This window comes from Scylla paramamosain, chromosome 6, assembly GCF_035594125.1.
Source record: "Scylla paramamosain isolate STU-SP2022 chromosome 6, ASM3559412v1, whole genome shotgun sequence".
In the NCBI taxonomy this organism is placed as follows: Eukaryota; Metazoa; Arthropoda; class Malacostraca; order Decapoda; family Portunidae; genus Scylla; species Scylla paramamosain.
In genome coordinates this window covers 29,071,663-29,096,080 of record NC_087156.1, presented here as the reverse complement: position 1 = coordinate 29,096,080, position 24,418 = coordinate 29,071,663, and the positions used below count along the sequence as shown (strand labels likewise).

Below are 24,418 nucleotides of genomic sequence, written 5' to 3'. Positions count from 1 at the left end.
AAGTAATATTGTATTACATATTACAGGCTTTAATGAACCAGCATTAAACATGACAACAAATTGGCATTGATTATGATGATATTCATACATGATTGGTCTGCAAGGACATCAGAGATAGGACAGTGCCCGACGTGGCAACAGCAACTGACCTTGGCAGTGCTTTCAGTACATTGTGTCAACAACAATATGGTGTGGAAGAGTCTTTTAACTAGTATCAGGAGCACAGTTCTCCGTGTTCCTGGCCGCTCCGTCTGTGTATCTGCGGTAGGGAGAGCTGCCGTCGCCAGTCAGGCCAGCCTCGCTCACCAGCTGGACCTTCGAGGGGTGTACCCTCCTATGCCCACACCCTTTCTCAAAGACGAGACCATAGCTTATGATCAACTCGCAAGCAATGTTGGTGTCTGGAGCAAAATGCCATTCAGGGGTAAGTGGAGAATGGATGAGGTAAGTGATGAACCATTTATGTTTTGACATTTCAGTCTGATTTATATATTTCTACACCATCTATAACATTGTGTCACCATGGTCGTCTACGTAGTGTGTGCCTGAAAAAATACAAACCACAGGACTGTAATGTTTGTGCAGTTTCACAACACATGGTTGGCTAACTCGTGAAGAATTGGGGTCCCGGGCTGGTTGGGCTAGTATGAGTTGCCAGCTATGTATTTTTGTTGGAGTGTTACCATGTTCGACGAGCGAGGATACTGCCACGGTGGCCGGGACAGGCAACCACCTAATGCAGATATATACACTTTTTTTTCTTATATATTTATTTACTTATTTATTTAATATATCTATTTTATACTCACTCAGACATTCCCACCACAATCTCTCCTACACTATTACGTTCTCTTCCACTTTTTATCACACACACACACACACACACACACACACACACTACCACAACTTCTAATGGACCCTAAAATCATACTTGGAACATGAAAAGAACTTACTTCTACAGTCACGAGACAGGCTTCATGTCTATGGTATTAAATACCACACACACATACACACACACACACACACACAGAAATACAGAAATTTTATTTGGAACAAGCTCAGTGAGGATGTAGTATCGGCAACAAGGAAAAACTGGACAAGTGTAGATATGGAGACAGGACTACATGAGCGTAACTCAGGCCCTGTAAATTACAACTAGGTAAATACACACACACAAGATGTCATCTTGCTACATAAAAGTGGTCATATCACTTGCCTGGAGAGAGAGAGAGAGAGAGAGAGAGAGAGAGAGAGAGAGAGAGAGAGAGAGAGAGAAAGCAGGAGTTGGGTACCATTAATAACCCCAGCTTTTTTAACACAAATATGTTTTCATTTTTCCTTGAATGACATGAATATTATGACTGGTAAAAGTAACCCGATTTACTAGTCAAGCAGCCGGTAATGGAACTGAGAAAGAATTTCTTTTCCTTTCAACCAATGTTGCAAGATTATGGAAGTGTCCTCATCCCCTTGATGAAATACAAATCTGCCAACATCCTGAGAGAGAACAAACATGGAATCCATAAGTTGTCATGCCAGACACACAACTTGTTGAGGCTATCAGTGACCTGATTCAAAACTGACAAGAAATGTCATACTCATAACTTATTATTATTTTTTTATTTCACCAAGGAATTCAACAATGTATGTAACTGAGCATTGCTTCCCTCCACCAACGTGGACGGACACAAGGTGTCTAGTTAATACATTGACAATTATGGCATTCCAAGATAAAACCAAAGGATGGACACAAGGTGTACTGTCAAAATGCACTCAAGAGGTGTCTGTGTCATACTCATAACTTATTATTATTTTTTTTATTTCACCAAGGAATTCAACAATGTATGTAACTGAGCATTGCTTCCCTCCACCAACGTAACGGACACAAGGTGTCTAGTTAATACATTGACAATTATGGCATTCCAAGATAAAACCAAAGGATGGACACAAGGTGTACTGTCAAAATGCACTCAAGAGGTGTCTGTGAGTGGGCTGCCATCTCCAAGAGATATTCTCTCAGGAGTACCATAAGGCTACATCCTACACCTAGTCTAGTTCCTATTGTATGTTATTAGCATAAATGAAGGATCATGACACTGCAAATGACAGTGTGATATACCACCATATGAGTACAGCACATCCAAAGAGACCATGAGGTCTCTGAGTGGACACAGAAGTGGGACTGGGACATGACATTTAACATCCAAAAGTTCACTCAGTAATTTATCACCATGAAGTAAAGCTTCACTATTAATAACCAAGCAGGCAAGCATTACCATAGGAGAGAAGCCACAAGTACTTGGGTCTAACCTTTACAGAGAATCTAAGCTAGAACAACCATTCAGGATAGGTCCATGCAAAAGCTGCCTAATTCATGGGCAGATGCTTGGGGCTTGTGGCAAACAAGTGAATAATTCAGTAGATATGATCCTAGTTAGATGACAGTTAGAATATGCTAGTTGTATCTTAAATCCACATAACAGTGCAATGGAAAGTGTATGGTAGCAGGCAGCACATTTTGTCACACATGAATAGAGCAGAGAGGTGAGTGTAACAACTTGCTCAGTGGACTGGAATGGATCACCCTACAAGTCAGGTGCTCCATCCATCATGCAGAAATGTTTTATAAAGTGCACAGGGCTATTGTGAGCATCTAGATAGCCCAAATTTGAGTAAGACAGCACTAACTTTAATGGAACATCCAGTACTCTCCATCATGTACAAAGTATATGCAATAGCATTCTCTCTTGACACAGGATTGGTGGTGGAGGGAAGCAATGGGGAGTATGTGTACCTTACTCCCGAAGAAAGAGTGGAGCTTGTTTCTCGTGTCAGAGAATTCCTTCCACAAGACTCAAACAAGCTGATACTGGCTGGCTCAGGCTGTGAATGTGAGTATATAGAATGCAAGTGAATGATGGTGTGATGTTTCAGGTAAGAGTGGACTGGTGACTTTCTGATAAGGCTTTGGGTGAGGAAATGTAAAGCTGGTGATTAGTTGGTGAGATTTAATATAGGTGAAATTTCTTGTGACATCTAGATCAGATTTTTTGTTGATGCTTATCAGATGTTCATGTTAATCATATTGTTATCAGATGAGTAATGAAAATAACCATGAAAAAAAAGTGTATAGCAGGTAAACATGAGTAGAGGAAGCTTGGTGGTACAATTGTCTTGTAATTGATTAATAGTTACTGATATATATATATATATATATATATATATATATATATATATATATATATATATATATATATATATATATATATATATATATATATATATATATATATATAAAGAGAGAGAGAGAGAGAGAGAGGACATGAATGAAACTCCTCACTATTCTGGTTTTGCCAGCCACTCGTGACACCATTGCCATGAGTCAGAAGATGGCAGCGGCTGGTGCTGATGCTGTGATGATAGTTACCCCAAGTTACTACAAAGGTGGGATGAAGGTGAGGCTTTGAACTCCCAGGATACTGGTGCAATCACTCATGTCTGATTATGTGATTTATGACAACAGTTTCTTTGCCAAATTTAAGATTACTTTTGGATGCATTGGTATTGGTTTATTCTTATAAAAACTTAGTCCTAATAGTCATAATCATAAAATGTTTCTAAAATATAAATTTCAGGACACTGCACTACATGCACACTTCACAGCTGTGGCAGACAACTGCCCTGTCCCTGTCATACTGTACAGTGTTCCTGCATTTACTGGTATGGAAGTAGTTGTGGCTCACTGAATTTGTGGAATTCATAACTGATATGAAGATAGGGCTTAACTTATTTATATTTTATGTTCTCTTAAGTACATACATCCTAACACTACTAAAGCTAAGTAGTAGTATTTTTTAGCTATTGAAATTTTGTTGTTTGAGCATGAAAATAAATTTATATTAGTCATTAGAATTTTTCAATTTATCAGATATCTTAAAATGAATGGTGGTGATGGTGATGCTTCTGCTGATAACTTGTTGTTGTTTTCCAGTGATTGACCTGAGTCTGGACGTGATAGCTGACCTTGCCCATCACCCAAATATTATTGGTATTAAGGAGAGTGGAGGTGATGTGAGTGATCATTCTTTTTGCCTGATGGGGATATATTTTTTGTTTCCAGTATCAATGATACCAAGTCTCCAAGTATCTTGCTATGTGCTTTCTTCTGATCACTTAATGCAGCAAACACTAATCTCTCCTTTTTTCACCTTTTTTTTCCAAATATATATGACTAAAAAGAGCTCCTATGTTCTCACAGTAATGAGATCAAATTTGGAGATAAAATTAATGTTGTTCAGTACAAACTGGTCAATAATTCATATTGAAAAATAATGGTATTTCAGAAATTCTTGCAGTCAAAAGTTGTAAGAAGTTATACCGTACCGTATTCTTCAGGTGTCTGGCATTCCAGTTTACATATAGGTTTGCTCTTCATGCTTCAGAAATATAAATTTTCTGTGAAGTCTGTGTATTAATATATCTATCTATCTATCTATCTATCTATCTATCTATCTATATATATATATATATATATATATATATATATATATATATATATATATATATATATATACATGCAACTCTTGGCTATGAGGCCTGATTATCACTACTGAAGATAAAATGTACACAATTTCTCATTAGCTCACTATGTAATATTGCTTATTTCAGATTGCAAAAATTGGCAGTATAGTGCAAAAGACTCAGAATGTTGATTTTCAAGTCATAGCTGGATCTGCAAGTTTTCTTCTGGCAACTTTGCAGATAGGTAAAGTGCTGCAATTTTAAAGTAAACTTTTAATGAACTGTATCTTCTATCAGACAGCTATTGATGTTCTTTATGTTTGTACTTGTATTTGTGTATATTGATTGAAATCATAAAGCATGTAAAGAATAATTCTAAGTTTGATCCAAGGAACCTTCATATACAGGTGGTGTAGGTGGGGTTTGTGCCTTGGCTAATGTCCTCGGGGAATCTGTGTGTGAACTGCAGAGACTGGTCATGGAAAATGATATGTCAGCAGCTGTTGAACTGCAGAAGAAACTGATTGCTCCAAATGCTGCAGTAAGACAATCATTAATTATGCTGCTTTCTGTTTACACTTAAGTCCATAACTGTAATACCTATATTTTGTAGGTCTCTCTGTACTAAATATTGCTCGTCTGATTTTCAATCCTCAACCTGATAGATGTTTCTTCTCCAACAAAATGAGTACCTATTTCTGTCCTAATAGATACTTCTCCAACAAACTGAGTACCTTATTCTGTGGTTCACAGGTAACCAAGACCTTTGGCATCCCTGGGTTGAAGCAAGTCATGGATTGGATGGGAATGTATGGAGGCCCCTTGCGTTCTCCCTTGCAGCCACTGACCCAGCAGGAGACAGAAAAGCTACGCCAGGTGTTTGTTAATGCTGGTTATCTCTGAGGATGCCAGCTATCATTTATGTTATTCTCCATAAATCTTTATGCTGATGTTTGGTGCAGGTAGCATGTGTTCAATAAGTTGGTGGTTGGATTGTGTGATTGGCATGAGTAATGGTGATGGTGATTATGTATTTGACATTCATACTGGGATCTGCTTCCCTTATTTTAATAGCTTTTTAGATTATTATATACCTAACCTTTTTTACATTTCTTTGTGACATGGTAATTTCTGGTGTCTCAAAGCAAGCACAAACACATACTCAAGATAGCAGGATTGCTAGCTTTGTGTCCATTTAGGGCTGCAAAGTTACAATATTACTCACTCAATTACTTGTTTACTGACATGGCTTATCTTGGCTTATGTCCTGTTGCTATTCAGTGCTGCAGGAAGAAGGGGCTACAGTGCGAAAGGAGGCAAATTCAAATTGTCTCTGTGCAGTTTGAGATTCAGATCTGGTCTAGAATCTCTTGGGTATGAGCTGAGTATGTTACTTATATTTTATCTGTAATAATTATAACTAAAACAAGTTGAAAATATTATTTTCTTAATCTTTTTCCTTTCTGAAATTGGTCTTCACCACCTTGTTCATTTTGGGAAAAACAAGACTGGCATGAGTTTCAGGTTCATCACTTATGAGTCTAAATATGATACATAAATGTGAGAAGTACCTGAGCAATCCAAAGTGAAAACTAAATAGAGGTCTATATCAACTTTTGCAACTGCATGTGAGAAGAAAAATCATATATACATAGATATATATTGTGTAATGATTTTTTATTGCTCTCACATTTTTAGGAATGTATTTTTTATAAAATTTAAAGGAATATTGTGCTACAAATTTAGCTATGTTTATAAATTTAATTCAAGAGATAATCTTGTCTTGTTTTATAATTTCTCAATATTATACTTATTGGCATAATGATAATTTTATTTTCCCTAAAGTAGTAAAGGGTTTATTTTTGAGCCATGTTTTCTGAGGTATTGTTTGCATATCTCATTCAGCGAATACTAAACCAGCACAGCCTTGGCCTCCCTCCTAAATGATATATTCATCTTCCACCAGGCACTCACCCTTCTGCAGACCTAACTCTTTCAAGCTAAGATACTTGGATTTTTTTATTATTATTATTATTATTATTATTATTATTATTATTATTTATTTATTTATTTTTCATTTCTTATTATTATACATTCTGGATAATATTTTACTTCTGAGTTACAGCTTCAATGAAGATTACTGCAACTCCGAATGTCCTGATTGCTATGGCGCCTTGTAGAAGCAAAGGGAAATAGATGTACAGGTAAGCTTTTTAGTCATTTATTCCGGATAAAATAAATATGGACATTGCTTATGCACTTAGTAATAACTTTACAATATAATAGCATTTAAGAATGTGTATTTTCTTTAAGCGTGATGCATTACCAAGAGACGGAATAATAATATTACAATAGCTGCTCACTTGGTTGACACACTTCCCTTTGGTATCACTATTCACAATCATTTCAACAATAATCTTGCCCTGTCATTATCAAAGAGTGGCAAATAGCTCACATATGAGACTTAAAGGTACCTGAGTGAGTTGGGTGTCTCAGCAGGAACCTTTAGTTACATACACAATACCCAAGCCAATATATTCCTCCTCTGATTAATTATTGATCAATGTATCTCTTGACTTTCTTATCATCTTAGTCAAATGCCCACATGTAACAGTACATTAACTCAAAGGAGAGGAAGTGCTCTGAAAAGATCCTGACACAGATGTTCACTCAATTTGGAACCTTGGCAGATGTGATGCAGACATCTACTACATATCAAATGTAGACTACTACTAGTCTCTTGGAGCCATGGTTCACGCACACACACACACACACAAATGAAGGATGCTAAATAATATTCATAAAACTGTTTTGAATCCTTATTTATCCAAATATTTTATACAATTCAAAACCACATGTTCCCTTGTCATGGGTCCAATTTTATCATGTGATGTGGCAAGCTGATTAGCATGAGCAAGTGAGCAACTACTGCATATGCATCAATTATGATAGCTTGTAAAGGTGCTGTGCTCTATAAATTGAAGAATGGAACTGCAATGGCTATTTGAAGAGTTGTCACAGAATCAGTGGTGAGTTCCACTGCCACGTTAAGACACAAGCAGCACCATCACCATGTGTACAATATGCAGCGAGCAATATGCCAAGTACACAGCCAAAAGAGGGTATCATTTATCCACCATGTTCATAACCAACAAGATACCATCTACTATGTGTACATAAAATACCAGCAATATCACGGTGTCATGAGGAACAAGCCTCGCGATGTGAAGAATTTGTAATTTCATTATGCTTAAAATTCTTTAAAATCTTTGAAAATTCAAACCACATAACCACGAAGAATATGAGTATATGGTAGTTTGATAGTTGAGATTTACAAACCAAAATATATCTAAATACTGAGAATTTTAGCAATTTCCATATCCAGTTTTAAAGGGTATCACAAAGACTGAGATGACAAATATTAGTGAAATGTACTGTAAGATTATAAAAATAAAAGGTGGCCTTCATCAGAATTTTCTTATCCAAATTTCTTTCTGTACTTTAAACTTTAAGCTCATAAAGATATACAATTTGTTTTCCAGGTTCACTATCAGTGAAAATCTAACTGTTTTCCTTTGTTATGCATGTAAATGCAACAAGAGATATGTCTGTTAGCCTATTTCCAATGGTTCATGTTGTTTACTGAATCTGCCATACTTGCTGGCATATCAAGTGCATCACCAATTTAGTGATGCTGGATAAGGTTGTGTATTTTTTTTATTAGAAAAGTTCTTACATGCCAGTAGTTTCAATACATAGAAATTCCTTGCAAGTGTTAATTTCTCTTTAAGTTTCATAAGCAGTGGAACCTCAGTTCTTGAACTTAATTCGTTCTTGAATGCCATTCAAAATCCAAAATCCAAAAAACCAAAGCTATTTTTCCTATACGAATCAATGTAAAATATATTAATTTGTTCCCAGACACCCAGACACCCTGTCTTAGCTTCCCACTGCTAAGATGGTTGCTTCACATCTCCAGCTCTGATATTATTTATCCAGAAAGGATGTACTGAATGAATGTAGAGACACAGAACTCATCAGAAGATAATGTTTAGACAGTACAGGTATTCTCTTTTGTCATCATTCTAGTGAGGAAAGCCTTACAGAGTAACACAGAGAGGAGCAACCCACTTACCACCAAAATGAAGGTGATCATAACACTTAGACATCTTGCTGCTGGAAAAAGCTACTAGGAAAATGCAGCCGTGCAGTAGTGATGGCACTAGGGGTCATCGAGAGAGAGAGTAATCCCTTTGTGATTACTCCTCAGCGCCAAAAAACTGTTTGTTTACATTGAGGTTCTTCAGCGGGATTACATTTACCCTATTTCAAAGTTTGAATTAGTCTTACATTCTGTGTCTCTCCTCTAAATATATAAAAGCAAAGTAAATATTGATAGAAACTTTTAATTGTTAATAAACTGCAGCTTTTGCTCTGTCTTTTAATATTTGAAATCAAGTAACTTTATTCGAGAACCAAATTATGGGGTGGCAACCAAAGCAATTATAAGTTCAAATTTTTGATCAAAAAGTGATTTGTTGGAAAAGAGAGGCATTCGGTAACCGAGGTTCCACTGTATATTAAGTGATATGATTTTAATGCTAATACAGTGGACTCTCAAATTCCCATGTCTGGAAAAATTTGAACAATCTGGGAATATATAAAAAGGAAAAGTATACATGTTATATGTCACTAGTTTCACACAGTAATCAATAGCTAACACACCTGTTTAGAAATCTGGGGTCCATTACATATATAATTTCATCACCATTCTGAAAGACGCCATACATGCTTGCATGTGTCTGTTATGTTCACCTAATAACAGCTTCTCAAGCTGCACTGTCAAGTATAGTGTGTGTGTGTGTGTGTGTGTGTGTGTGTGTGTGTGTGTGTGTGTGTGTGTGTGTGTGTGTGTGTGTGTGTGTGTGTGTGTGTGTAAATACTTAAATAATGCAAACAGGATGAATAACATATGGCAATGGAGACAGTTGCCATGATGACCAACTACTAATGTTGACCAGTACACAGCTAATGCATGAAGAGTTCCTATCACCATTTCCTATGATACAAAGCAAACACACATCATACTATGCAGGAAACCCATTTGAAAGAGCATGCTGTAACAATCATCATAAAGTATTACATTAATGATTTCTATGACTTTAGAGCAAAAAATAATTGCTGACTTGAACAAATTTATTCTTACTGCCAACTAAAACTATTCTGGTTAGCTGATGCTAGTTTTGGAAGTCTGATGAAAATGCAAATTACTTTCTAATATATTGATATCTCTATCTTTTAAGACTGAGTAACTGGGCCAACATCCACCATGACAGGGATATTCAAGGTTACTGTTCTAGATTCTGTAGCTGTTGCTACCGTGTTTGTATAATCATAGCGCAATACAAATCCAACTCTGACATACGTGGCATCAGGTTTTGGAGTTACTAAAAGATTGACACCAACCTTATTGGCTCGCCTCCAAGCCACCACTCTGTAATCAAGATGAAGAAAATGTGTTACTATCATGATATATTCTAGCAACTTTCAATTTCTCAGCTGAGCCAGTCAGACATGGGAAATGGGAATTGGTCTATTATGGTGCAGAAAGCATAAACCAGTCCTGTTGTTGGACTCTGATGTGAAGAGAGACTATTATGATGTGCTCCCAATTCTGATAGTGTGGTTGGTGAGAAATTATCCTCTCCTCTTGAGGCTAAGATGTGAGAGAATCCTTAAGGTTATGAATATAAATGTGTATACTATATGCAAATAACCAAAGGTTAGTCTAGTATATGAATATGTATGTAAATATGTACATACTGGCTGAGTCAAAACAAATTTAGTCTTATCATAATACTACAGATTAAAATAAGAACACTATAATTACATCAACACATCTTTTCTGAAAGATTCATTCATACAATGTGGGAATAGTGTTACTTACTGTGGATCATCTTTGTAATTAGGTGAAGAATCTTGGTCATCATACTCAGCAGTATCATCACGAGCTGCAAGAATCAACTGGCCCTGAGGCAGAGCCACATCAGCTGTGAGCTTAAGATCAGTCCTCTCAGGTGGTATTTCCACCACACGAACCAGGCTGCTGGTGTTGAGGCTGCTTCCCTCAACTGATTCCTCTCCTGCTGGTAAATGATTTGTACTAAAAATCCTGAGACTAAAATCTCTTTTAAATACTTCGTCCACATGGGTATAACTAAAAGGATTCCGAGCTCATGTATAAGCCCAACAGTTAAAGTATGGGAAGGTGATTTTGGTGAGAGGTAAAGTACCAGGATCAAATACCATCTTCAAATTTTGAAGGATAAGCATCTTGAAATACAGAAACAGGCAGGGAGTTTCAGAGTTTACCACAAAAAGGTATGAATGACTGAGAATACTGGTTAACTCTTGCATTAGAGAGAGATGGACAGAATAAGGGTGAAAGATAGAAGAATGCCTTGTGCAGCGAGGCCATGGGAAGAGAGAAGACATGCAATTAGCAAGATCAGAAGAGCAGTTGGCATGAAAATAGCAGAAGATAGCAAGAGATGCAACACTGCGGCAATGAGAAAAAGGCTGAAGACAGTCAGTTAGAAGAAAGTAGTTGATGAGATGAAAAACTTTTGATTCCACCCTGTCTAGGAGACTGGTATGAGTGGAACCCCATGCATATGAAGCATACTCCTTATATGGATGGATAAGGCCCCTTTAGTTAGGAGCTGGGGGGTGGGGGTAAGAAAAACTGGCAGAGATAAGATATAAATCTCAAGTTTAGATTATTAGTAAAGGATAGAGCAAGGATATTTATTGTAAAAGAGGGGGAACAGTTGAGTGTCATTAAAGACATCTGTAAGGTCATGTCTAGTTCACAGATGGAAGAATAGAGTTTTTGAGGCATAGAACAATACTAAATTTGCTCTGCCCCAATCAGAAATTTTGACAGATCTGAAGTCAGGCATTCTGTGGCTTCCCTGTGTGACCAGTTCAATTACTGAAAGGGTTAAACATCTATGAAAAGACTTGAAAAGTGCAGAGTTGTGTCATCAGTGAATAGGACAATAAGTTTGGCTTAAAAGAGAGTGAATGACAGGAGAGAACACTAAGGGACACCACTGTTAATATATTTAGAACAGTGACTGTCTACCACAGTAGCATTAGAAAGGTCGGAAAGGAAACTTGAGATGAAGTTACAGAGAGGAGAGAAGCCATAGGGGGGTTAGTTTGGAAATCAAAGCTTTGTGCTAGGCTCTATCAAATGCTTTTGATGTGTCTAAGGCAACAACAAAAGTTTCACCAAAATCTCTAAAAGAGGATGACCAAGACTCAGTAAGGAAAGCCAGATCACCAGTAGAGCAGCCATGATGAACCCATACTGGCAATCAGATATGTGGTTGTGAAAAGATGGATGTTTAAGAATCACAATGGTCCTATTTCAAAACCATATAATCAAACAGAACATTTTGAGAAAAAGACAATTTAAAATCAGTAGAGAAAAGATGATAGGTGACAAGAATATATACAGCAATTCCTGGTAGCGATACAATATAAAAGGTGTGACAAACTTCGTAGAAAGCCAAAACAGTAGAAATTCTGACAATCTGAATACAAATTCTCACTTTGGTAAGAACTCACCAATTTTTAATTTAATGAAATTTTTTTACTCCCATGCTGAACTTTACCTTTTTGAAGACTGACTTCAGAAGCCTCAGGGACAAATGGGAGCAGAGCCACTGTCATATCATGAGGTGTAGGATTACACAAAGAAAGCTGCACACCAGTTTCCACTCCAGTCTTCAGCTCCACTTGCCGTACCATCCTTACTTCTGGCACATGATAGCTACAAACAACAAAGAGAGAACAGCCTTACTTCTAATCAAAAGAACTCTTTGTTAAAAATGAATAAATAAAATAATAAGTAAATAAGTAAATAAATAAATAAATATTTGCACACCAGGCTGACATCTTTAAAGGAAATGTCACTCCTTTTCTTATTGTTGGAATAGAAAATATATAAGGGATAGTTGTAGATTTACCTAACCATTCCAACTAAATTTGTAGGTTTGCACGGCAGTATCCATAACCCTATCCATTGTATTACTATTTACTGTAAGACTTCAGTCACCAAACTAGAAAAATTATGGCCAAGACACACTCACTCACTCCCTAGCATTTGGCATAGCCTTAATGTTAATATGGGCAGCACTACACAATTGCTTTTGGCCTAAATATGCAGACAAAGAGGTTCTTACAATGCACCCAGCTGGATCTTAAACTTGATGGAGGAAGGATTGTATTCAGGTTTGGAGAGATTGTGTTCACAGTGACGGCACCGAAGAGAACGTTTCACCAGAATGTGCTTATGAAGTGGGTAAAGATCTGCCGTCTTCTCAGGTTGCCATTCAGGTGAAGACAGACGTTGCTCCATGGTGGTAACTGAAATTATTGCTGTATCATTTAACAATGACCATTATCTAAATTTTCACTTATTTCAAAGAAATGGCATCAAATATAATCAAATCATAGATTTCTTTAATCACTCCTTGATAATTTTGTGCATTTTTCTCTCTGGAGGGTTATCTTGATTTTCTTAATCTTGGAAAATTTCCATCTATAACCATTCACATTTCATAATCATTCCCAATAAAACCAGCTTACTATTCCACACACCATCATATTCATCATTTACCAGGTATTCTTATGCTACACATACTAACAATTTTTTCCTTTCTTGAGCTTCATCCAATTTCCTTAGAGTTTTGCACTGATTTATCTTCCCAATATAATCACATGCAATAAAAATCTCCCCTCCATGTGTCTATCACTAGTGTTTGTTTTAGATACGAACATTGCAAGCAACTGCTTGCACAGAAGTCAGTGACCCATACCTGAGGACAGCACAACTTCCTCTGTAAATATGTCTTCAGGCAGACCTTCTACTTCTGCAGTAGCTTCCAGTGGAGTCATCTCTGAGGTCTGACTTACATCTCCCTGTGGGAAATATGTTTTTTTATTTATAAGGAAAATTAAAACCATGTATTTTCTCTAGCAAAATGATGGTAATGACTATGTATAACTACATTTATATACAGTAAAACTTCTTTACATTGCTCTAATTATAAAAATATAACAACTGCATTTTACATTCATTACTTCACCAATTCTATAAAGACCTCAAAATATTTTACTACTACAGTATTCACAAAGTTTTATGACATCCAAGGAATACAGGTCAGATAATGAAGGGAGATATTCACAAAGTTAGATATTAGACATGCCATTGATAAATTATCACCAGGTCTAAGAATTATTCTATTGTATATGTTAAGCCAGGGTTGGAAAAAATCATGATTTTTAATAAAAAAAATTATCTTATTTAAATATGATTTTTTTATTTGAATATTTTTTTTATGCATTAATCCTTGTTTGTTTGCACTGATTATTTGTTTCAGTCTTATGAGATCGTTTTCATTTATTAAACTTGGCCAATGTTAAATGAAACCATACTTCAATACTTATGAGTTTTTCACATAAAAATCATAAGTAGAACTAATAAATCAGATCTCTTACGTTAACTTACTTTAACTCTTATATTACTTAGTTTAAAAAAATAATTTCATTAAACTCCATAATTACATTAATTGTAATTATCAACAAAAAGACTTACTTTCTTTTTTTGTTTTTGAGTATTTCTTTTTTGTAAGAGATGGGAATGATTCAGTGGTGCCTGACTTACTAGGAACCAGTACAGGATCAATACACTTGGTACAGGACAAGTAGATTTGATACTTTTCTTGTACAACTGCTTCACATGCTCTTCATTCTTCCTTGTGTGTGTGTGTGTGTGTGTGTGTGTGTGTGTGTGTGTGTGTGTGTCTATATATATATATATATATATATATATATATATATATATATATATATATATATATATATATATATATATATATATATATATATATATATATATATATATATATATATATATATATATATACACAATAGGACACGTGACAACGAACATGATTTCTTCCAATGTAGTGTTTGTTATGGCAAATGTGTGTTATGGCAACAGAATAACCTATGGGAAAAAATTGACTGGTTCCAAGCAACCAGAAAATAATATAAAAATTCCACAATAAAAAAAAAAAAAAATGCACTACTGCATTTGAGATAACTCAACAAATATATACAGTACCCTCCTGAGTTTCACACCTAGTCCTAAATTCTTACCACCCTGAGTTTCGTCCATTATTATTCCCAGCTTTAACAAGTATAGGTCACATTTACCTACTGTTGGCGTTATGTATATACATACAGTAAACCAACATAAGTCAGAGCTCTCTCTCTCTCTCTCTCTCTCTCTCTCTCTCTCTCTCTCTCTCTCTCTCTCTCTCTCTCTCTCTCTCTCTCTCTCTCTCAAAATAAGAACAATCCTAAAAGACTGTTAAATAGAATGAGACTGACTGAGAATGAAAATGGAATTATGTATATAAGCATGTGAAAGGATGAAGCAAAAATGACATAAAATGAACGAGGGGAGAGAGAGAGAGAGAGAGCGAGGTATCACTTCCTACTTCCTTACCTCCAACAGATAACGGGGAGGGGAGGTGACAGGGAGGGAGTCTGAGACTAGGTGAAAGAAGGGAGGGGAAAGGAAAAAAGGGAGGAAGGGGCAGGCAGCAGACTGGTGAGCAGCAGTTCGTACAGCTGGTGAGTTAGTCTTACAAGTTTTAGTTCATTCTGATTAAATTTTTATTAAAATTTCAGTGCTCACATGAATGACAAAATCATCTTGCCTGTTTTGGTTCATCATTCTAATGGAATATTTATTAAAATTCCAGTGCTCACATGAGTGTCAAGTGTGTTACACCAGTTTTGGATTATTATTCCAATGAAATGTTTACCAAAATATCAGTGCATTATTGCAGTTGTATGTTATAATGATTGTGTGTTGTCACGTACCCTAGTGTGTGTGTGTGTGTGTGTGTGTGTGTGTGTGTGTGTGTGTGTGTGTGTGTGTGTGTGTGTGTATATATATATATATATATATATATATATATATATATATATATATATATATATATATATATATATATATATATATATATATATATATATATATATATATATATATATATATATATATATATATATATATATATATATATATATATATATATATATATATATATATATATATATATATATATATATATATATATATATATATATATATATATATATATATATATATATATATATATATAAACACACACACACACACCCCAAACACATATATTAGAATGGAACCTCTGTTCTAGACCTTAATTCATTACTGAATATCATTCGAAATCTGAAATGTTAAAAAACTGAAACTATTTTTCCCCATAGGAATCAATGTAAAATTGATTAATCCGTTCCCAAATTAATTACTGTCTTACACACTGTCTCTCTCCTCCAAATATATAAAAATGAAGTAAATATTTATAGAAACTATAAGCTAGTAGTAAATGGCAGCTTTTGCTAAGTCTTTTAATATTTGAAATCAAGTAACTTTGTTCTATAACTGAATTATGGTACCACAACCGAAGCAATAATGAGTTCAAAACTTTATTTGAAAACTGATTTGTTTGAAAATGGAAGCATTCAGTAACCAAGGTTTAACTATATATATATATAATATATATATATATATATATATATATATATATATATAGACACACACACACACACGCACACTAGGGTACATGACAACGAACTTAATTTGTTCCAATGAAGTGTTCATTATGGCAAGTATGCATTATAATGACTGAAGAACCTATGGGAAAAAAATTAATTGGCTCAAGGGAACCAGAAAATATTTGCACTATTAAATATGAGATAGCACAAATATATACCATACCATCCTGAGTTTTCTGGCCAGTCCTAAATTCTTATCATCCCAAGTTTCATGTATTATCACCCTGAATTTTGTGCTGCTTTGACAAGTATTTACCTACAGTTGGTGTCATGCATATACATACAGTAAATCCTGCCTAAGTCAGATCTCTCTCTCTCTCTCTCTCTCTCTCTCTCTCTCTCTCTCTCTCTCTCTCTCTCTCTCTCTCTCTCTCTCTCTCTGTGAAAGTAAGAACAATCCTCAGGATTGCTAAATAGAATGAGAGAATTTAGAATGAAAATGGAATTATGTTTATAAGTAAAAAACAATGAAGTGAAAATGACATGAAATGAGAGAGAGAGAGAGAGAGAGAGAGAGAGAGAGAGAGAGAGAGAGAGAGAGAGAGAGAGAGAGAGAGAGAGAGAGAGAGAGAGAGAGAGAGAGAGAGAGAGAGAGAGAGTTTCACTCCCTTGTCCCTTATCTCTGACAGAAAAGGAGGAGGGGAGGTAACAGGGAGGGAGGTTTGAGACAAGAGGAAAGAAGGGAGAGGAAAGGAAATAAGGAGGAAGGGACAGGTGCTAGACAGATGAGCAACAGCTTGCACAGCTGGTGAGTTAATCTTATGAGGTTTATTTTGTCATTCCAATTAAATTTCTATTAAAATTTCAGTGCCAGCATGAATGGTAAGTTCATCTTGCTAGTTCTTGTTTGTTACTCTAATTAAATATTCATTAAAATTCCAGTGCTCACACTAGTGGCAAGTTCGTTATGCCAGTTTTGGTTTGTTATTCAGATTAAATATTTATTATGTTATTGCAGCTGCACATTATAATGACTGTGTGTTGTTGCATATCCTACAGTGTATATATATACTCGTATATATATATATATATATATATATATATATATATATATATATATATATATATATATATATATATATATATATATATATATATATATATATATAAAATTTAAATCATTAGATAGTTTACTCTCAATATATATATTAAATCATCTTTAATACAGTATATCCAATTTTGATTGGATATATCATTTCTAATAGTGTATCTAATTTTCATTCAAATAATGATTCTTTTACTCTCAATATAACACTTATATAATTTTTTAATACAGTATAACTAATTTTGATTTAAATAATGATTTTTTTACTTTGATTTAAATCAATTTAAGTCACTTCATTCAAATTCTGGGCTTGTTCCTCCCTCTTTGATTCTGGGCTTGTTCCTCCCTCTTCCCCACCCTCTGACTACTTCATGCCACCTATTAAAATTCTTCGCAATGATGTTTTCCATGCCCTCGCTGGCCTAAACCCTCGGAAGGCTTATGGACCTGATGGGGTCCCTCCTATTGTTCTCCGAAACTGTGCCTCCATGCTTGCACCTTGCCTAGTCAAACTCTTTCAGCTCTGTCTGTTAACATCTACCTTTCCTTCTTGCTGTAAGTTTGCCTACATTCAACCTGTTCCTAAAAAGGGTGACCATTCTAATCCCTCAAACTACCGTCCTATTGCTTTAATTTCTTGCCTATCTAAAGTTTTTTAATCTATCCTCAACAGGAAGATTCTTAAACATCTATCACTTCACAACCTTCTACCACCTTCACCCCCCCCCAGCTGCTAACTCTGTACAAGGGCCTTATCCGTCCATGTATGGAGTATGCTTCACATGTCTGGGGGAGTTCCACTCATACTGCTCTTCTAGACAGGGTGGAATCAAAAGCTTTTCGTCTCATCGACTCCTCTCCTCTACCTGACTGTCTTCAGCCTCTCTCTCACCGCCGCAATGTTGCATATCTAGCTGTCTTTTACCGCTATTTTCATGCTAACTGCTCTTCTGATCTTGCTAACTGCATGCCTCCCCTCCTTCTGCGGCCTCGCTGCACAAGACTTTCTTCTTTCTCTCACCCCTATTCTGTCCACCTCTCTAACGCAAGAGTTAACCAGTATTCTCAATCATTCATCCCTTTCTCTGGTAAACTCTGGAACTCCCTGCCTGCTTCTGTATTTCCACCTTCCTATGACTTGAATTCCTTCATGAGGGAGGTTTCAAGACACTTATTCATCAATTTTTGACCACTGCTTTGACCCTTTTATGGGACTGGCATTTCAGTGGGCATATTTTTTATTGGATTTTTGTTGCCCTTGGCCAGTGTCCTTCCTACATAAAAAAATATAATAATAATTTGATTTAAATCAAAGCAACAGTTATGCATATAACTTTTCTGCAACAAACCTTATGTGCAAAAGGTGAAAGAGGTGTCAAGGACTTCCTTCCTAGAATTGAAGGAAGACTGTATTTATCAGACAAACTGAGGTATGATGACTTGCGATGAGAAAACCTCTTTTTCTCACGTTCCAACTTCTCTTGTTGAGCAACAGATCGGTAGTGTTCCAGCAATGACTGAAGATGCTTGTAATGCTCATTATCTTGCTCAACCCATCCTCCGGTGGCTGTAAAATCCCAAAAGAGGTTAATATCTTATCACAACTCATTGACAGTTTTATAAAACAAAGCTTCACTTGACCCAATGAATTAAAAGAAATATTTAGATCCAGCACAGTCAATCTTTTGACAACCAAGGCACTCTAAGGATGATAGTATGCTTTGGAGACCACACATTACACTGTGAAAAAATGTGTAACATTAAGAAAAGATTGTTGTATTCAAATACAGTTTATCATAAATATATTAAAAATGTTGATTTTATATGAAGATGCACATCTCACTGCCATGGCCAGCAAGCTTACAAAAAATAATGGTTCTTTCCAAGAAAATAGTGATAAGTATGATGTACCTGGTGGACCACATAAACTATCCTGCAGACCAACTTGGTTAGCAGGCTGCAACTTTTCCAAATGAACTACCACATGGACCACATTTTTCCCTAATCCAGCTGGCTCAGTAACACGGGTATATGCAGCACACAGAGATGAATAGAATGAGCAAATATTTTTTATAATACTAACCAACAGTCTGATCTTTGAGACCAACATCTCTGGTGGTCCATCTGCAGCTGGTGCAAGCCAAGTAGTATACTTTCCTGGCCACTGTTTTGCTGGGATCTTCTGGAGAGGGTGTCTGGATGCTGGTGGCTCGGGTAGATAATGTGTGGCCACAACTGGGACAGTCAAAGCAGTTGGCACACCTAGACATGAACAAAAATATAATATTGAGAATAAAGTGCATAAGGTATCTATTACCATAGACAATTTTAATGACTGTTAATTGTGTACAAAGACTGATTTAAGTAGATGGACTTAACAAATGTAAAGTGGTTATGAATCATCCATGCTATCTCTTATTGGATTTGAAATGTTTGAACACTTTTCATTCACTCATCATTGAGTAACTGTTTTAACATAATGGTGTGTGATTCACACAAATACTTAAAATATTTCCCTATAGTCAATAGTTAAATGAAATGCAGGAAATTTGTCATTTAGAGAAAAATGTTCATAAAATTGTTTACAAATAAAGACTGGATCCAACATTTGCATACATATATACTGCACTTTTCATATTACACTGAAGAAATTAAACTTTCATAACAAAAAAGATGCTTTACATAAAAGTTAGGAAAGAATAATTGGGGAATTTTAAAAATCCAAAATGAACAATGTAATTGATGCCTTTACCTATTTTTCTTGAGGCGAGCTTCTGTTGATGGCATATTTTCTAAACAGTTGGGACAGAACAGGGTATCCACCTGGAAGAAATCAGGACTTTGAAGTTATCCTACAACAACCTATTATTATTTATTGTTGCAGTGGGCATTTTTTTTTATTAGATTTTTGTTGCCCTTGGCCAGTATCCTTCCTACATAAAAAAAAAAAAAAAAAAAAAAAAAAAAAGACTTAAAACTTGCAAATTTTCACAAAAGTACAGAACTAAAATTACAATTAGATGGGTACAGCAGGTGAGTAGTAAAAGCAATAAAAATCACAACGTAAAACTTTGCTGGTCATTCCACACGTACATTTTACATTCCACATGTACATGTACACATGTACGCAACTTGAGTTTTTTTGTAACCTTAATATATTTTTTTTCCTCCCTCTCTTTAGACATTACTACTTACATTTCTCATTAATTTCTCCTTCAATATACTTTATGTTTGAGAAAATTAGAAAAAATCAGATATGAAGTAAAATAACTAAGTTAGGTTAATTAGTGTTAAACTGCAATTTTAATGGTTAGAATAACATAGTGGCTTGTATGTAGAACACAGACCCATCCAATTAGCAAGGTTAGTGACTTCAAAAGGTTAGAATTGCATAGAGGAGGGGGCATGGGGTGAGAAGCATTTCGTTTGTTGACTATTGTTTAAGGATTTCCCCAAAACAGTTTTTCTCTTTAGACTTTTGAAATTTCCCAAATTTGGCCTATTTTGGCCTCCCTCCACTCTAAAATGCTGCTTTCTCACCAGGTCCACAAGCCTGCTTGTGCTGGAAAGGATTGGCAAGGGAGTGCATTGAGAGCTGTATTTAGTAAGATGGTATTATTATATATAGTCACCTGCCTCAGGGCAAAAAAAAAGACATTATTCACAGTGAAGTACTTGCGTCACATATAACACAGTGGTGTGTATCTTTACTGTCACAAATTGTTCGTTCCTGAGATATTATTTTTTATCAAATTTACCATTAAGGTAGGTTGGGTTAGGTTAGATTTAGTTAGGTTAGGTTAGGTTTAGTTAAGTTAGGGTTGGTTTAGTTAATGTTTTTTTGGTTTTATTATAGTTTAAGCCATTACACACTACGTGGTAATAACCTACCTCATTTTGTTCTTCTCACTATTAACATCATTTCTAATGATTACACTACTTGTCGGAAATTAATAATAACGCCACAATAAGCCTGGGAATGCACAGCGCTCTCAACTTTTTCTAAGTCCACAGGTAAACATAAATGGTGTATTGTTGCCTGAACTTCAGTTGTTTAATGCTTTGAATTGTGGGTAGCTGCTGTATAGGATCACTGTGTCTATAATTCCTCGGGCAAATCACGTGCTACCACCACTTAACACCACGAGTTGCACCAATAGGAAGTCTCTATAAGTACCCATAAGCTGCGCGGGCAGGTGTGTGCACACTGCTTCTGGTCACTTCAGCCATGGCTACTGTTGACGTTACTTGTGCTGGTTGCAAATTTGATTATTGGCTCTTCATCGCTACGTTTCACCGCAAAGACGACTTGTGAGAATCCAGGTTAAGTTTGGTTAGGTTAGAGTAGTGGCCAAGCAGGGGGGCGGTCCAGGGGGGGCTGCGCCCCCCCGGTTAGCTTAGGTGCTTCTCAGTGTGTTCGCAAAGTGTCTGATGGGGAGGATCCAGGTTAGGTTTGGTTAGGTTAGAGTAGTGGCCAAGGGGGGTGTCCAGGGGGGGCGCAGCCCCCCCAGCTAGGTTAGGTGCTTCTCAATGTCTTGTCAAATTGCGAGGGGGAGAGTTTGGGGTATTTTCCTAGATATAGAGAATTTCCCTAGATTTAGGGAAATTTCCCTAGATTTCTCTAGATTTTGGGGAAATTTCCCTAGATTTTTTAAGTCCATATATCACTCATATATGGCTCCCCCCAAAAAAAAACCCAGTTCCCCACAGGCCCCCAAGCTTGCTTGAGGGATTGGGGGGTCGTGGGTAGAGATTGGGGACATTGGCTTAAACTATATATTTACCGTTTTTTTTTTTTTATGAATTTCTGCTTATGTGTGTGTGGGGGGGGTATGTAAGAAAAAAAAAAAAAAACATTCAAAGCACATCAGAATCTATCAGAAAAATGGTGTCTCGTCCCAAATTGTTAAACGGGCGAAAAATATAAATTTACCAGTAAGACTTACCAATGAAACTGCTGATTTACCAAGCAATGTCTGTAGTATGTGAAATAATACTTGATGTTTCGTCATGAAAATTAGAGATAAGCAGCTACATGATAATTAGCCTGGTTAGCTAGGTAAGGTAGCCAGCATCACAACCAAGAAACTTCTCCAGTTAAGACAGTCCAAAAAGGTAATGACAGCCTCCTGGTAAAGCGTCCTGGTAATAGACAGGTAAGACGTGTTGATAAGACAGCCTACCAGACAGTTTTACCAGCTCTGCACAATATTCAGCTAAAGGAAGGGCTGACAAGCTGATGAGATTGCCAGAAAGGATAATGGTAACCAAAAAAGTTAACCAGGTAAGGTGACCGGGCAAGTAATGACAGATGGACCCACCCACTCCAGCCTACAAGTTCCTGCACGCCTCGTATCCCTCACGTCCGAAAATATGCTTACCTCGTGAGACACACAATTGCCACATCTTAATTTAAGGCAGTGGCGGCAGAAATAAATAGCTGTAATAGGTTTGAGGAGGCCACAGGAGCAAAGGAGGCGGATACGGTCCCCTTGGAAAAGGTGCGCCATGTTGACACTGACTCACTGACTCACTGTCACTGTTCTCTCGGGTACCGACGTTTTCGGCCCCTGGGAGCATGGATAGTTTATTGTTCCATCTGTTGTGTAGCACAACAAAAATAATGATGAGAATCTACTGGCTTTCCTCTCTTCCAATATTCAAGGCAGAAATATGATAGCAGACATTATTATAATTATATTAAACTTATGCTAGTGCCCCTACAAGATAGATAGATAGATAGACAAACAGATTGATAGATAAATATTTAGATAGGCAGATAGATATGATTTGTGTGTGTGTGTATATATATATATATATATATATATATATATATATATATATATATATATATATATATATATATATATATATATATATATATATATATATATATATATATATATATATATATATATATATATATATATATATATATATATATATATATATATATATGTATGTATTCAAGCAGTCTCAAGTTAATGTGAAATATTCCAGTGTCTTCGAAGCGCGATCTTCAGTGAATCCTGGATAGCGTGTTTTTGTCAAGATTTCGCCGATCCTACTTCGAAGACGCCGGGTAGAAACCAAAGCCGATCTTCGACGAATCCGTAGTGTTATAGGGCGATCTTGACGCGTAAATAAGATGTTGGTGAGGACAGCAGTGGCTGCAACAAATGTCATCTATGGTTTCACCCAAGCCCGTCATGCTTAGACCTGTGTGAATGAGTTACCGATGCCATTCGTAAGGCAGGTAGTCGTGGCATCGGCTTTGTGTGTACGTAGTACAGGACTCGAACTTCTAGTGCTGATATTGCACGGCTCTGGTGAGACTGCCTTATGTCAGTTGGTGGTAATGGTGAAGTCCTTGTGCTCTGTACTTGCAAAACTCTTCCAGCAGAATGTCCACAGGTCCTATAATACGGTAATGTATCTGTTCCCGTAAGAGGGCTGTTCTCGATGGCAGAGTGCCTATCGGTGCTTGCAATGGAATTCGTTGTAGTGTCCTCAGTAGTGCCGCCTGCACCACCACCACCACCAGAGTTACAGGTCTACTTGGGGACATGCCTACATACTTCATAATTAGTTGATGAAAATGTGGATAAGTCGGTTTGTTTGGTTTAAAGATGTATGTATGTGTCTACATTTCAGTATTGTGAGAATTTGAAATATTACATACGTGCCATGTCTTCATAATCATATATATATATATATATATATATATATATATATATATATATATATATATATATATATATATATATATATATATATATATATATATATATATATATATATATAGACAATGAAATGGTTCACATCATAGACAATTATTGTATGCTCACTTCAGTGTTATGAGTGATTCGAAATATCGAAATATTATGTTATGTTTTCAAATGCCATACTTAATTTCTGGAACTATAAGTTATTATTTTTTTTTTTTTCGGTTCTTTTTAAGCAAATGTTCATTAATTGTCTCATATATGTATTGTTTCATTTGTTATAATCTAAACAAAGATCCTTATTTTCCTGGACACTCCGAAGATAATAAATTGAAATAAAAATTATATATATATATATATATATATATATATATATATATATATA

The 24,418-nt window shown here is 35.9% G+C and overlaps 3 protein-coding genes across 4 annotated transcripts in view; 1 reads left to right on the top strand and 2 right to left on the bottom strand.

Annotated features, from left to right (window-relative positions):
- Positions 1-613, bottom strand: part of LOC135101581 (cytosolic purine 5'-nucleotidase-like) — a 53,563-nt gene extending 52,950 nt beyond the window's left edge. The window contains exon 1 of the mRNA XM_064005717.1: positions 562-613. Coding sequence (XP_063861787.1) covers positions 562-598 — 37 coding nt within the window. The 5' untranslated portion in view covers positions 599-613. The remainder of the gene's footprint in view (positions 1-561) is intronic.
- Positions 58-9,452, top strand: LOC135101584 (4-hydroxy-2-oxoglutarate aldolase, mitochondrial-like). Its single transcript, XM_064005730.1, has 8 exons — positions 58-424; positions 2,757-2,891; positions 3,358-3,455; positions 3,636-3,720; positions 3,992-4,071; positions 4,669-4,765; positions 4,929-5,062; positions 5,275-9,452. The coding sequence occupies exons 1-8, from the start codon at positions 73-75 to the stop codon at positions 5,422-5,424; spliced, it is 1,131 nt and encodes a 376-aa protein (XP_063861800.1). The 5' UTR covers positions 58-72; the 3' UTR covers positions 5,425-9,452.
- Positions 6,732-22,849, bottom strand: LOC135101583 (dynactin subunit 4-like). Of its 2 annotated transcripts, none has more exons than XM_064005728.1 (9): positions 22,690-22,849; positions 20,061-20,131; positions 19,392-19,570; positions 18,658-18,875; positions 13,410-13,512; positions 12,774-12,957; positions 12,204-12,361; positions 10,469-10,667; positions 6,732-10,015 (listed from the first exon to the last, which is right to left on the bottom strand). In XM_064005728.1, exons 1-9 carry the CDS (start codon positions 22,816-22,818, stop codon positions 9,820-9,822), a joined length of 1,437 nt encoding a protein of 478 aa, XP_063861798.1. In that variant the 5' UTR covers positions 22,819-22,849; the 3' UTR covers positions 6,732-9,819. The 2 variants fall into 2 exon arrangements, with proteins under 2 accessions (XP_063861798.1, XP_063861799.1); XM_064005729.1 differs by having other exon boundaries at positions 10,469-10,664.
- Positions 22,850-24,418: the final 1,569 nt, after the last annotated feature.